The 13,253-nt window shown below is 36.4% G+C and overlaps 1 protein-coding gene across 2 annotated transcripts in view; it reads right to left on the minus strand.

The window, feature by feature from the left end:
• Positions 1-8,570: 8,570 nt before the first annotated feature.
• LOC129445426 (urokinase plasminogen activator surface receptor-like) overlaps positions 8,571-13,253 on the minus strand; it is a 33,701-nt gene continuing 29,018 nt past the window's right edge. For both annotated transcript variants that reach the window (XM_073871520.1, XM_073871519.1), the window contains exons 3-5: positions 9,577-9,720; positions 9,288-9,398; positions 8,571-9,000 (exon numbers count right to left, since the gene is read on the minus strand). In XM_073871520.1, the coding sequence (XP_073727621.1) occupies positions 8,810-9,000; positions 9,288-9,398; positions 9,577-9,720 (446 nt within the window). In that variant the 3' untranslated portion in view covers positions 8,571-8,809. The remainder of the gene's footprint in view (positions 9,001-9,287; positions 9,399-9,576; positions 9,721-13,253) is intronic.

A 13,253-nucleotide genomic window follows, 5' to 3' on the forward strand; every position in this document is an offset into this window, starting at 1 on the left:
CAGTGGAAAAACTGACCCTCCGTTAGAGCATAGGAAACATCACTGCTGCGGTTGAAAAACTAAACTTCTGCGGGAACAGGTAAAACATAATTGTTGCAGCAGGAAATTTATTGATTATACAATATAGCTGGCTGTGTGTAAATTTATTTGCTTTAAGAAATCCTCGTACCTACGTCGATCAGACTTTTGAATTGATGTTGGTTAATAATAATGATAATAATGATATTTATAAATTATAAATGTTTTGTGTACTTGTATAGTTTGTATTGGATGGTATATTGTATTATGTTTTATGGTCAGTGCATGTGGACTAGGGGTGAGCAGCGGAGTTTGTATTTGTATTCGTAACGATCTCAAAATTGTTTGAATCTGAACACAGCAAAATCACCAGCATCGAATCCACTCCGCCAGCGCACACACGGGCACCACTACTAGGTCTGGTGGCACTCTTATAAACACCAGCAGCATACATCCAACACGGCGACTCCACTGCGTAATTTTTGTTTTGAAAATAAAATGCAGGACTTGCTTAATGTTAAAAGGGGTTATTAAGAGATAAAGTTTGGAACTTGATTGGTGTTAAAAAGTTATTAAGATAGATGAAACTTGAAAACGATCTTCCAGGCGCTGAATGACAGATTCAAAGCATGCATGGACGAGCAAGTGCGCGACCTCAATATATACACACATGCAAAGTTGATAATTGTATATTGTTTTTAAAAGCTATCATGTCCGGTTCTGCTGTAAATCATGGATGGGTGAAGTTGTGGCTGCAGGTTAAGCATCAAGCCAATGCAGTCTGGGATCGAGATGTTTAATAAATCATCTAAAAGGTGAACGACGTAGGAATTGCAAAGTTGTTAAGGAGAACCCATCAAATGCTTCTAGAAGCATATAAAAAATCTCTGGTATCTTTGCAGGCAAGTAAAAATTCTCTATCCCATAAATCCAGATGACTGAGTATTACTTTTAAATGCACAGGTGATACCTACTTTGCCAGCCGAGCACCACGACTGATGTTTTTGATCAGGGTTACAACTTGATCAATGTTATAATAGTGAAGAGAAAATCTTGGATAGCGTTTATCAAAAGCTGTGTTTAAGTAACTAAAATATAATCTTTATACGACAGTAAGTTGAATGCGTGTACGTATGACGTTTCCCAGATAGGTACGTTTGCAAGATGTCTGTTAAAGATCTGGAGATCTGGAACACATCTGGTGTGTCAAACATCTTACGAAGGTTTAAGAATGAGCTGCTTTATATGCATTCTAAATTAAAAAACGTCTTGCATACATCTTCAACATGTCGATATGACATCTTTTAGGAAACGTCTCAGAGACGCGTTGCAAATGAGCAAAAAATCTAAATACGTCTTGCGGATGTAAACGCAGACATCAAATAGACGTCTTCGAGGTGTACCTGTGCCATTAGGGTTAACACCTTGTTACATGTTTTAATGAAAACCCTGTTTAGTATAACAGACCACTGGTTGATATTGTGCGATTTTTTATACATTTTATGTTAATGTTAAATAAACTTACATTTTACCCGTCAGTCATCTCCTCAGTTTATGCAAAATGGTATCAGCATGGAAGCGTACTGATGTTGAACACTTACTATTTGTTACATGCATACCCAAGATGTATGGTGAATACAGATTATGCACGGGAATACTGTCTTATTTCGAGTCGGGGTGGCTGTTGAGCAGGTCTGAAAGTGAGTAACTTCTGGATCGTTGCTGTTTGGAGACACAAATGTTTAAAATGATTCAGTCCGAATTGGGGAACGGTTTTAACTTGTTTGCCTTAAAGAACCAGTTCAAGATAATGATTCGTTCACAAACTAAACAGACATCATTAGTCGTCACAAATAGTATTTTGGGACGGGAGGCTTTCAACGTAGCCGGGTTTAAACTGTGATCGAGGCCGGGCAATGAATACTGATGGTAAAGCGAAGCTTCGAATCTATTTGCTTCAACAATGATTCACTTTTTCTAAGCACTAGAAAAGCCTAGATATGGCACCACCTGCTGGTGAAAACGTACTACACATTTTATACAAATTCCACCAAGCAAAGGTAGGCTCTCGCTTGGGGGGCAGGAGAATAGAAGGGAGCTGAGGAAGAGAAGAATATATGGCATTCGGGCCTGTACCGGTAGCGGAGGCAGCCTCACGCTACAGTGTTCGGTCAGGCCACAGCCAGAGGACAGGATTAGAAGGAGAAACCTGTTCCACTAGCGGAGACATGCTCACGCTTAGGAATGGCGAATAATGGAAGGAAGCTGAGGAAGGGAAGAATATATGGCATTCGGGCCTGTACCGGTAGCGGAGGCAGCCTCACGCTACAGTGTTCGGTTGGGCCACAGCCAGAGGACAGGATTAGAAGGAGAAGCCTGTTCCACTAGCGGAGACGTGCTCACGCTTAGGAATGGCGAATAATGGAAGGAGGAAGCTGAGGAAGAGAAGAATATAGGGGGTCTGGGCCTGTACCGGTAGCGGAGGCAGCCTCACGCTGCAGTTTTCGGTCAGGCCACGGCTGGAGGACAGGATTAGAAGGAGAAGCCTGTTCCACTAGCGGAGACATGCTCACGCTTTGGAATGGCGAATAATGGAAGAAGGAAGCTGAGGAAGCAAATAGGGTGTCCGGGCCTGTGCAGGTAGCGAAGGCAGCCTCGCTCTACAGTTTCCAGTCGGAACATGATTAGAATGAGAAGGATCCTGGGTCTGAGCCGCTAGCGGAGCCATGCTCACGCTGCGAGGTTGCCATGCGTTGCCGATGGCTGTTGCTGATGATCCATAGCATGATCTGGCCTAGCTGGAGACTGTAACATCTACTCTAGAGCAAGGGTCTAAGCATATTCTATTAATAGACAATTGTAATATTTATTTATTACATATTTTCTATATTAGCTTGGATTGGTTTATGCATGTTAACATTTTAAACAATACTAAAACATATTTAACAAGTAAAAAAAAACATTTTTGAGGAGACTATATCAAAAAGTTGCCCTCCAGATTATTTTATCCATTGTGGTAGCCCTTGCTAACAAAAAGTTTGGAGACCCATGGTCTAGAGCTTCTGAAGACTGCAGAGGATCTTTGCAGAGTCAAACTGTAACTTATATATGGCTTGCCTTTGTCCTGATTGGGTAGATATGATGATTACTGATTGAGGACATCTGGTGGTACTAGAGTATCTGTTGATTACTGATTATAGACAGCTGGAAGTACTTAAGTGGTTTATTTGACGTGCTCCTCCCGAACTACGTTAATAAAACATCATGAAATGACATCCCTACGCAAACCCAACTCTAACCCCAACGCCAGGCAACAATTGTTTAAAGTTTAGAAAATATAAAAGAATAAATCCGAAAAAATTGTATAAACCAATAGTTAAAGTGACATACTAACGCAAACACCAAATCTAACCCTAAACCGAAGCGAAAATGGTTTGAAAATAGGAAAAAGGAGTTGAGTAACCAATCCGTGAGAATGCCACGGAAAAAGACAGTCCGTAGCAGGGCCACGGAAAAATGCAGAGATCCGTGAGAATGCCACGGAAAAATTAGCACAAAATTCCGTGACTATCCCACGGAACTTTGTGAGATCATGTTGAATACAAAGGGCATAAAGAATCAATTTTTATTACATTCATAATACATTTGCTGCATGTAGGTGCCAATACAGTGATGCAATTGATTAATCTTTAAGTTCTTGTTTATTTTTGATAAAATATTGAACACACACAAAAATCAATTAAGTGGAAGCTGCCACTGCTGGCTAGTGCTTAAACACTTCATTTAACTACTGTGTCATTAAGGCATAAATAGTCAAGTGAACAGCTGCATTTACGTTAAGTAGTCTAAATCAGTAAAAGTATCACAATGTATTTCTAATACAGGAACAACAAATTAGCATGTTACCTTTTACACAAGAAAATGATTCAATAAATAAATAAATATGCCGTGAGTTTACCCTCCCCAATGGTAGACCCAAAGTTACGCCCTTGGCAAGACCTAACCTCTTTTCATCTGATATCTGATACCTGACTCTGATAACTTTCATGTCATGTGAGACTTTTTTGTCTGATTCTGCTTTTTTTGACAGTGGTTTTCCTGAGACCTGACTTTTTTCATATGATATCTGACATCTGATGTCTGTCCTAAAATGTACACCGTATACCCGCTGTTGAATGGGGCTGTGATCATTGACCAAGGAGATCATTGAGGAACAAATCTGCATTACCCCCTCCCCTCAGTTTTTCTGCAATGTTGATTGTGTTACAGTTTTTCTCAGTCGCTTTGGTGCATTTCTCACATCACTATTTACATTTGCACAACAGTTAGTTCAACCTTCAAAACATTTAGTCATTTGTGCACATCATAGTAGCAGACAGTTTCTCATTCCTTCAAACAAATTGCAAATGCTTTTGGACATTAATCAATTGCTTTCATACAATTCTCTGCTGTTTTATAAAATTATCATTTATTTATGTCATGTCAGTCAAAATTAACTATACTTGTGAATGCAGAATAGTCATTCCATATAAAACTAATAATCCTCATTTCATTGCTTGAGTCATTACATACAAAATTGTTGAACTAGTTGTCAAAATCATTTTTTAAAAATCATTTTCCCCCAAAAATGTCTCCTAAATTGATCAATTTCTGAAATTATGTGGCCAGACATAGAGGAATGTCTGGATATGCAAGAATGATTACAGTACTATGTATGTTGTATTTTCAGTTCCAATATGTACCGCAATATTGTTTACAGTTGTGCACAGCTCTATCCAAAGGGAGTTTTTGTTTGTTGTAAATAAGGGTGTTTTTTTTCTTTTGCACAATGCTGTGAACAAATTAGAATCGCAAAGAGCTTATGCAGTAAAAATGTGAAACATACATATTCAGTGTCTTGTACTCAGTTACCTCACTAAATAAAGTAATGTGTAACTGTACTGTATTTTTCAAATAGCTGTGCAAATAGTATACAGTGCTGTCTTGAGTATTTTCAGGTAGTGTCACCAAGATCTGATTTTTTTGCATTGGAAAACATTTACAGATTTTCTCAGTCGCTTTGGTACATTTCTCAGATCAGAATTGAAATTCTCAAAACTACTTGTTCAATTTTCACATCATTGTGTCACTTGTGCACATCAGAAAAGCAGTTTCTCATTTCTTTGAACAAGTTGCAAATGCTTTGGTACATCCATGCAAATGATTATGTACAATTCTCTGCTTTTTCCTACATTATCAGTTGCTTATGTCATGTTGATCAAAATGTATTATAATGGGTCTCTGTTGAATAGTCTCACCCTCCACAACATTTGGGCATTAGTTCATAGTATAAGTCTTTACATGCAAAATGGTTGAACATGTTGTCAAAATACAGGGTATGGTCAAAAATATTTCTATACATTTCCATGAGATGTTTTTTCTAAATCTGTCCTGAATTGGTAAATTGCTCCCAGGTGTATCTTGACTTTCTCTAACAGACAGAAACGTCCCCAGCAAGCAAAAACTGAGATGTTGAAATGACAACTACACTTTTTCTCAATTGCTTTGGCTCAATTCTCAAATGAAAATTTTATTTTCCAAAACAATAAGATCAGATCTCTAAACAATTAGCTTATTGTTCACATCAGATTGGAATTTCTTATTGATTTGAGCAAATTGCAAATGCTTTGGCACATGTGTGCAAACAATAAGTACAATCGTCTGCAGTTTGCCCAACAACTAATTGCATATGGCTTGTTGATCAAAACTGATGAGTCAATTCTCACTTAAACTGTCAAACTCTTCACAAGTTCTCAATCATTTGTCATCGTGTACGCCATCACATTCCAAACGATCCATTCACTTATCAAAAACTACTAAACATGCATGTACACTCCATAAATATCTGACATTGATATTGTTTGTAATGTCTGTTTCATTGGAGATTTTTTCCCTGGTGCATGGCAATGGAAAACATAAGATGTGATGTGGATGAAAATCTTTGGCCTGACCAACAAGAGCGACAGGATGTCCAACAAGAATAATTTGTTTTTCATTGAGGTTATTTTGTAGTTATTTTCTATTATATATTTTTTTTGTAACATAGGAAATATGAAATGTACAGCAATTGGACAAGCAAGATTTCAGTTTAAATGTAATACACATACAAAAAATAAATGAAGTGAATAAATAGAAATGTTCATTTACTTTTTTTTATGTACTGTTGACTCTTCTCAATTATTACAATTTTTCATGAAACCTTATTTTCTATGGTGGACTTTCATGGTGAAAAAACAACTAAACATTTTGACCAGTGTTGCTCACACGATGACAAACATACTTTATATTTTGGTGCCCTTGGCCAAATTACTGACAAGATAACTAGGTTTTGAAGCATGAATAAAATGTTTTGGGTGTGTAACTTCATTTTGCAGACATGCAATTACAGTTTTTCTCAATTGCTTTGGCTCAATTCTCAAATGAAACTTTTATTTTCCAAAACAATAAGATCGGATCTCTAAACAATTAGCTTATTGTTCACATCAGATTGGAATTTCTTATTGATTTGAGCAAATTGCAAATGCTTTGGCACATGTCTGCAAACAATAAGTACAATCGTCTGCAGTTTGCCCAACAACTAATTGCATATGGCTTGTTGATCAAAACTGATGAGTCAATTCTCACTTAAACTGTCAAACTCTTCACAACTTCTCAATCATTTGTCATCGTGTACGCCATCACATTCCAAACGATCCATTCACTTATCAAAAACTACTAAACATGCATGTACATTCCATAAATATCTGACATTGATATTGTTTGTAATGTCTGTTTCATTGGAGATTTTTTCCCTGGTGCATGGCAATGGAAAACATAAGATGTGATGTGGATGAAAATCTTTGGCCTGACCAACAAGAGCGACAGGATGTCCAACAAGAATAATTTGTTTTTCATTGAGGTTATTTTGTAGTTATTTTCTATTATATATTTTTTTTGTAACATAGGAAATATGAAATGTACAGCAATTGGACAAGCAAGATTTCAGTTTAAATGTAATACACATACAAAAAATAAATGAAGTGAATAAATAGAAATGTTCATTTACTTTTTTTATGTACTGTTGACTCTTCTCAATTATTACAATTTTTTATGAAACCTTATTTTCTATGGTGGACTTTCATGGTGAAAAAACAACTAAACATTTTGACCAGTGTTGCTCACACGATGACAAACATACTTTATATTTTGATGCCCTTGGCCAAATTACTGACAAGATAACTAGGTTTTGAAGCATGAATAAAACGTTTTGGGTGTGTAACTTCATTCTGCAGACATGCAATTAAGTTCTGAAGTTCCAGCAAACAGTTGTGACATTTGCACTCACAGTTTAGAGAATAATAAGACTGTTGCAAAAAATGTGCCAAAGCAATTGAGAAAAACTGTAACTATAGACCCAGTATAGTCCGGCTATGAGTAACCCACCTCTACCCTAAATAACCTTGAATTTGATTACATGCCATTTTTGCCAAAATAACTTGAAGATGTATGATATTCCAACATGTAAGCAAAGTCAACAGGTGTTCAAGGTGTTTGCTTTCATTTCTTTTACATCCTTTTGCACTGCATGTACAGTTTTCCCTAAGGAGATTGTCCTATGTTTACATTTTTACTTTTTCTTTGTGCTATGCAGTGGTCTTTTCTTTTCTGTATGGCGATGACATGGTCTGTCAACGAATAACAGTACAAACAGTAAAAGCGTAAATGCGAACTCCAACATACACTAAGGTATACCCTACAATTTACAATAATTGTCATGAAAACTTTAGTCATAGTTTACATCAGAACATCCCTCCAAAGTAAACTGTATTATTGACAACATGACTAAACAATTTGACTGTCTTATCCGTACACAATGACACAATGACTTGTCATTTTGGTGGCACAGATATTTACTTTTGAGAGATGAACTAAGGATTTTGAGTAAGAGAGTGACTTTTGCAGGTTATCCATAATGTTTTGCTATTTGTACAAATTGTTTTGAGAAATGCACTTACTGTTTTGCAAATTGCGAGTATGATTCGAGAAATGTACCAAAGCGGCTGAGAAAAACTGTATAGAGTAAACTGTCATAATGAAAACATGATTAAGCCATTTGACTATCTTGTTCATACAATGCTGTCAGTACTTTTCATTTTGATGACACTTTCATTGACATAAAAACTTGCTTTTGAGGAATGAATTACCTATTTTGAGCAAGTGACACGCTTTTGCAGGTTATCAACTAGGTTTTGCAGTTTGTACTAATTGTTCTGAGAACTGCATTAACTGTTGTGCAAATGTAAATAGTGATGTGAGAAATGCACCAAAACTGTAAAAGCACTGGAATTTGTATTTTGTTTTTTAAATTGTGTCCTTTAAAAAATGTATGCAGATGCCTGCATATGTATGACTATCTGGTGGTGCATATCAATAATTACAGTTAGTTAACTTCGTTTAGAAACTTTGTTCATTACAATATCATTGTCAAATATTAAGGCTTGTAAAGGCTCATTGAAAATAATTTGAAACAAGTGTTTAGGGGTGTGGTTACATTTTATTTCATGTTTTCTCTATTTGCAGTATTTTTTCTAATATAACACCAAAAATACAATGAAAATTTAGCTATATTAAATTAAACATTGTTTTTAAATCCAAAATATATCACATACTGCTGTTGGAGAGTGATAAGATGCATAAATCATAAAAAATACTATTTTTTTATTTAACTAATCCCACCACAATATCTCCTGTAAAGAGTGAAGTTTTGCTGAATTCAGTGGATCAGGATGTAGAAGAAGAGCGGCCATAAAAGAAAGAGGAGATTCTGTGTGACGCTCTTAGCACCGTTACAAAGACTCCCCTGACAACATGAGCCCGTGAGACCTGCATTCCCTTGTGCTGATGTATCACAGATAAATTTAGAGGCACATCCTTTAAGAGTCTGAGACGCAGACCCACCAGGTACTAATGTAAAGAAAACAAAAGCGTATCAAGTGAATCATTCAAAACTTGACAACACACAAATCTGATTAAACACATAAAGATGACATAAATTTTACTCATGGTTATGGATTTCACAATTTTATCGTAAGTATATGATAAATACATTTCTGTGATTTATAGATACAGGTCATTAGAAAACCATGTTCTTTGATCCATGTTATCACATATTGGTATGCACTTACAAATAATGCAATTAAAAATGTAACCTAATCAACTATAATAATGCAGAATAATGACTTGATTCTCACCTGTAGCTTTAATGCAGTAGTCTTCGCTTCCTATACAGTTTAATTTGTTGGTGCAACTCTGTCCATTGCAGTAGTAACATTGTTTTCCATTGGCGCTGTTAGAGCTGGAATCTGTAGAAGAAACAAATATTATTATTTTATTTTATAGAATACATAAGCTTATTGCCATATGTACTGTGTGTGTGTGTGTGTGTGTGTGTGTGTGTGTGTGTGTGTGTGTGTGTGTGTGTGTGTGTGTGTGCGTGCGTGCGTGCGTGTGTGTGTGTAGTGATGTGTATAAAAGACATACCTGAGGCGTCTTTGCTATTACAAAGGTCTGTGTTACAGCATTGTGTAGATGTAACTGTCCTTGTAACTCCGAAGTTAATAGATGCAGTCATACAAGCCTCCGCCACTCCACAACCCTTAGACTGCATTTTCTGTTCAGCGCCACCTAAAAAAATAATATGCTTAATGCTTTACACCTGACCATTGTGATTTGTAAAGCGTGTGTGTGTGTGTGTGTGTGTGTGTGTGTGTGTGTGTGTGTGTGTGTGTGTGTGTGTGTGTTGCCTGAGAGGCTACTAAAATTCTGAAATACAGTGAAACAATTCTGCTTCAGAACTACTGATAATCTTGAGATACGCACCTCTACTCGACTCGTGAAGACAAGATCATACGATCAAACAACAGTTTATAAGAAAATAAGAAATGAAAAACAACACAGATTTTTACTCTTGAGTCAGAATTTCAGTCATTTCATAGATAATATACACACACAAATATTCCGCTTTGAAGAAACTCATTTCACTTGCATTAGTTTATGAGGAGTTCAGATGCAAAACCCTTTAAGTGCGTCTGACATGTTTTCTTGTAAATGAGCATTTATTTATCAGGCTCTTATGTTTAGTTTTAGTAACTCCTTGATGGCACTGAAAAAGTCAGTAACTGAAATTGCTTATTTTCACAGATGTCACTCTAAGTGCATGCAAAAATCTCCACTTCTAAATAAGTTTTTAGCCTTAACTCTCCTTTCTGTTGTTTTAATGCTATTTGTGCATGAAACTAAACCTTCGAATAAACTAAACCCCTGAAAAAAACATTTGTAATACTAAAATTTGTAATAATTTGGACGGAACTAAAATAGCCCATATAGCTTGATTTTTTATGATTTTTTTTTTTTTTGGGGGGGGTGGACCTCACAGTTAAACGTTTATGGAGCGACACAAACCTATAAAGCTCATAGAAATATATAAGTCAAATATATATATATATATTGTTTGGGTCTGTAATGCCTTAGAAGCTTCCTAAAAACCTCTCTCAGATAGCTCTATTAGGGTGGGGGATTTTAAACAAGTGGTTTTGCACCTATTTGGCTCCCCCTACTGGCTTAACTTGCAATCTCATTACTGATTGGCTGACTTTGCTGCCACTCAAAAAATGTAGCCAATTATTTTAAAGTGGAGGGGCAGTTAGATGCCTGTGATGTCATAAGCATCAGTTTTTCAGATTGGGCTGGTTTTTCATTCTCTGTCCTCTTTAATTTGAGAAATGTTTGTGGCACCCATACAACAGATAGAGAGACAGAGGAGGATATTAAGAAGTTCATACATTTTTATCAGAGATTTGTAGTAGCCTAAGGTAAGTTGTAATGAGGCAATAATTATCTAATACAACTATATATAATATTCGAATCTACATTTTATAAAGTTTTTTTATTATTATAGTTTATCCCACTGTCTGTAAAAGTGCTACAAAATAAACATTTTATTATCATTTAAATTGTTGGCGATGGCAGCTGTAAAGACGACCAAAGATGCGGTGTTAAAATGTAAATAGTTTTTTAAGTACATTTGCCTTAGAGGATAAGGTACATTTAAATGACGCTTACACACATGATTTGGACACCTTTTTATATCAAGTAACATAAAACTGTTAAAAACTGTTTAGACTATTAATGAAGTAATGCAGTTTTTCTTTAAAAAAATCATGAACATGAAATTTAAATGATGATAAAATATATAATTTGTGGCACCTCTACAGGCAGTGGGATCAACGCAAGATGTGTTAAAACATCACAAAGTGTGTTGTTCCAAAAAATAACACAGAGATGTGTTAAAGGAATAGTCTACTCATTTTCAATATTAAAATATGTTATTACCTTAACTAAGAATTGTTGATACATCCCTCTATCATCTGTGTGCGTGCACGTAAGTGCTGGAGCGCGCTGCGACGCTTCGATAGCATTTAGCTTAGCCCCATTCATTCAATGGTACCATTTAGAGATAAAGTTAGAAGTGACCAAACACATCAACGTTTTTCCTATTTAAGACGAGTAGTTATACGAGCAAGGTTGGTGGTACAAAATAAAACGTAGCGCTTTTCTAAGCGGATTTAAAAGAGGAACTATATTTTATGGCGTAATAGCACTTTTGGGAGTACTTCGACCCGGCGCAGTAACACCCTCCCTCTCCCAAAAGTGAACAGTGATTATTCTTTCTTTCTGGAATAATTATTGTTGTACTGTTATTCAGGTATATTGACGTTGTTATTGTACTGTAGTTGTAAGGCAGTGACCAGTCTGCTACATGCTAGTTGAAATGGGAGTAAGTTAGCGTCGACTGATCTAACGTTTTAACGTCTTATGTGTTTATTATCATATCATTTCACATAATGAATTCACTGATGCGACACAGCATATGCCGGTGGTAAACAAACACTCGTTCAAATATTCGTGCACGAGTTTTGGAAGGCGTTCCCTAGAAATGAGCTGTGAAGGAGGGAGGCTGTTCTTACGCATGCGCTCATTTAAAAAACTTGGCGAAAATAACACGGTCTCACACCCATGGCGTCAATATTTGACGACACTTGACCATGCGTCAATATGTTGACGCGGAGGGTATACCTTTCGCGTCATTTTTTGACGAACTGGGGACTTCAATACTATTAGGTACGCGAAATTAAACAGTTGTCGCCTGGCATTGGGGTTAGGGAAAGGTTTGGGTAGGGATGTCATTATGTAAATCTAACCCTAAACCGACGCGAAAATGGTAGAAAATGGTAAGAAAATAGGAAAGAGAATGCAACGGACTTAATAGTATTGAAGTCCCCAGTTCGTCAAAAAATGACGCGAAAGGCACACCCTCCGCGCCAACACACCGACGCATGGTCAAGTGTCGTCAAACACCGACGCCATGGGGTGAGACCGGGTTGGCGAAAAACATCCTCTTTTGCGCCTTTAAGGACAACACATTAGATGTGTTTTCCTTAACTAGACACAAGATGTGTTATTTTAACACATTTGTTTTAAAAGTGTATGTATACACCAAACATTGCTCAAATTAAAAACGTGTAAAATATAATAAAAAACATGAAAATATAAACTACTCAGTCTTAAAAAAAAACACATTTTTGTATTTCTAAATAAATTTTTTGAGCATATTTTTATAAAAAAATATCTGACATAGCTTCACCCGCTTCACCCAATGGTTCTGTTTATCAGTGCGCCCTTAGCAACACCCTTAGCAACCACAGGTATCGGTTCGTTGTTTTTATTTGAGCTTTCATGCATATTACACATTGGAACACATTTTTGTTCATGGTCAGGGACTATTTTTTCTAGCGGAAGGAATGCTTTTTATTGATTTAACTTCATGAAAGTTGCACTAATTTTTTTTACTTTTTACTTTAATATTGTTTATAAAAGCGGTAGGGTACTTGAGGCAAGTGCTGTATCCTGAAGAGGTGACGGCTGAGGGGCGTTGTTAGGCACGACGCGACGGCGCCCTTCGGCCGTTGCTTATTCACGATACAGCACAGCCTCTTATACCTTACTGCTTACCTATACACCATCAAATACTTTCACTTCAAATCCGCTTAATCTCAGCCTCACACCATTCAGAAACACCAGTTTCATTGCAGTATTTGTTCAGAGTTATAAAAATGATAATTTGCAAGAAAACATGCAAACATGTCAGATGCACTACA

The sequence above is a fragment of the Misgurnus anguillicaudatus genome, chromosome 9, assembly GCF_027580225.2.
Source record: "Misgurnus anguillicaudatus chromosome 9, ASM2758022v2, whole genome shotgun sequence".
Lineage (NCBI taxonomy): Eukaryota > Metazoa > Chordata > Actinopteri > Cypriniformes > Cobitidae > Misgurnus > Misgurnus anguillicaudatus.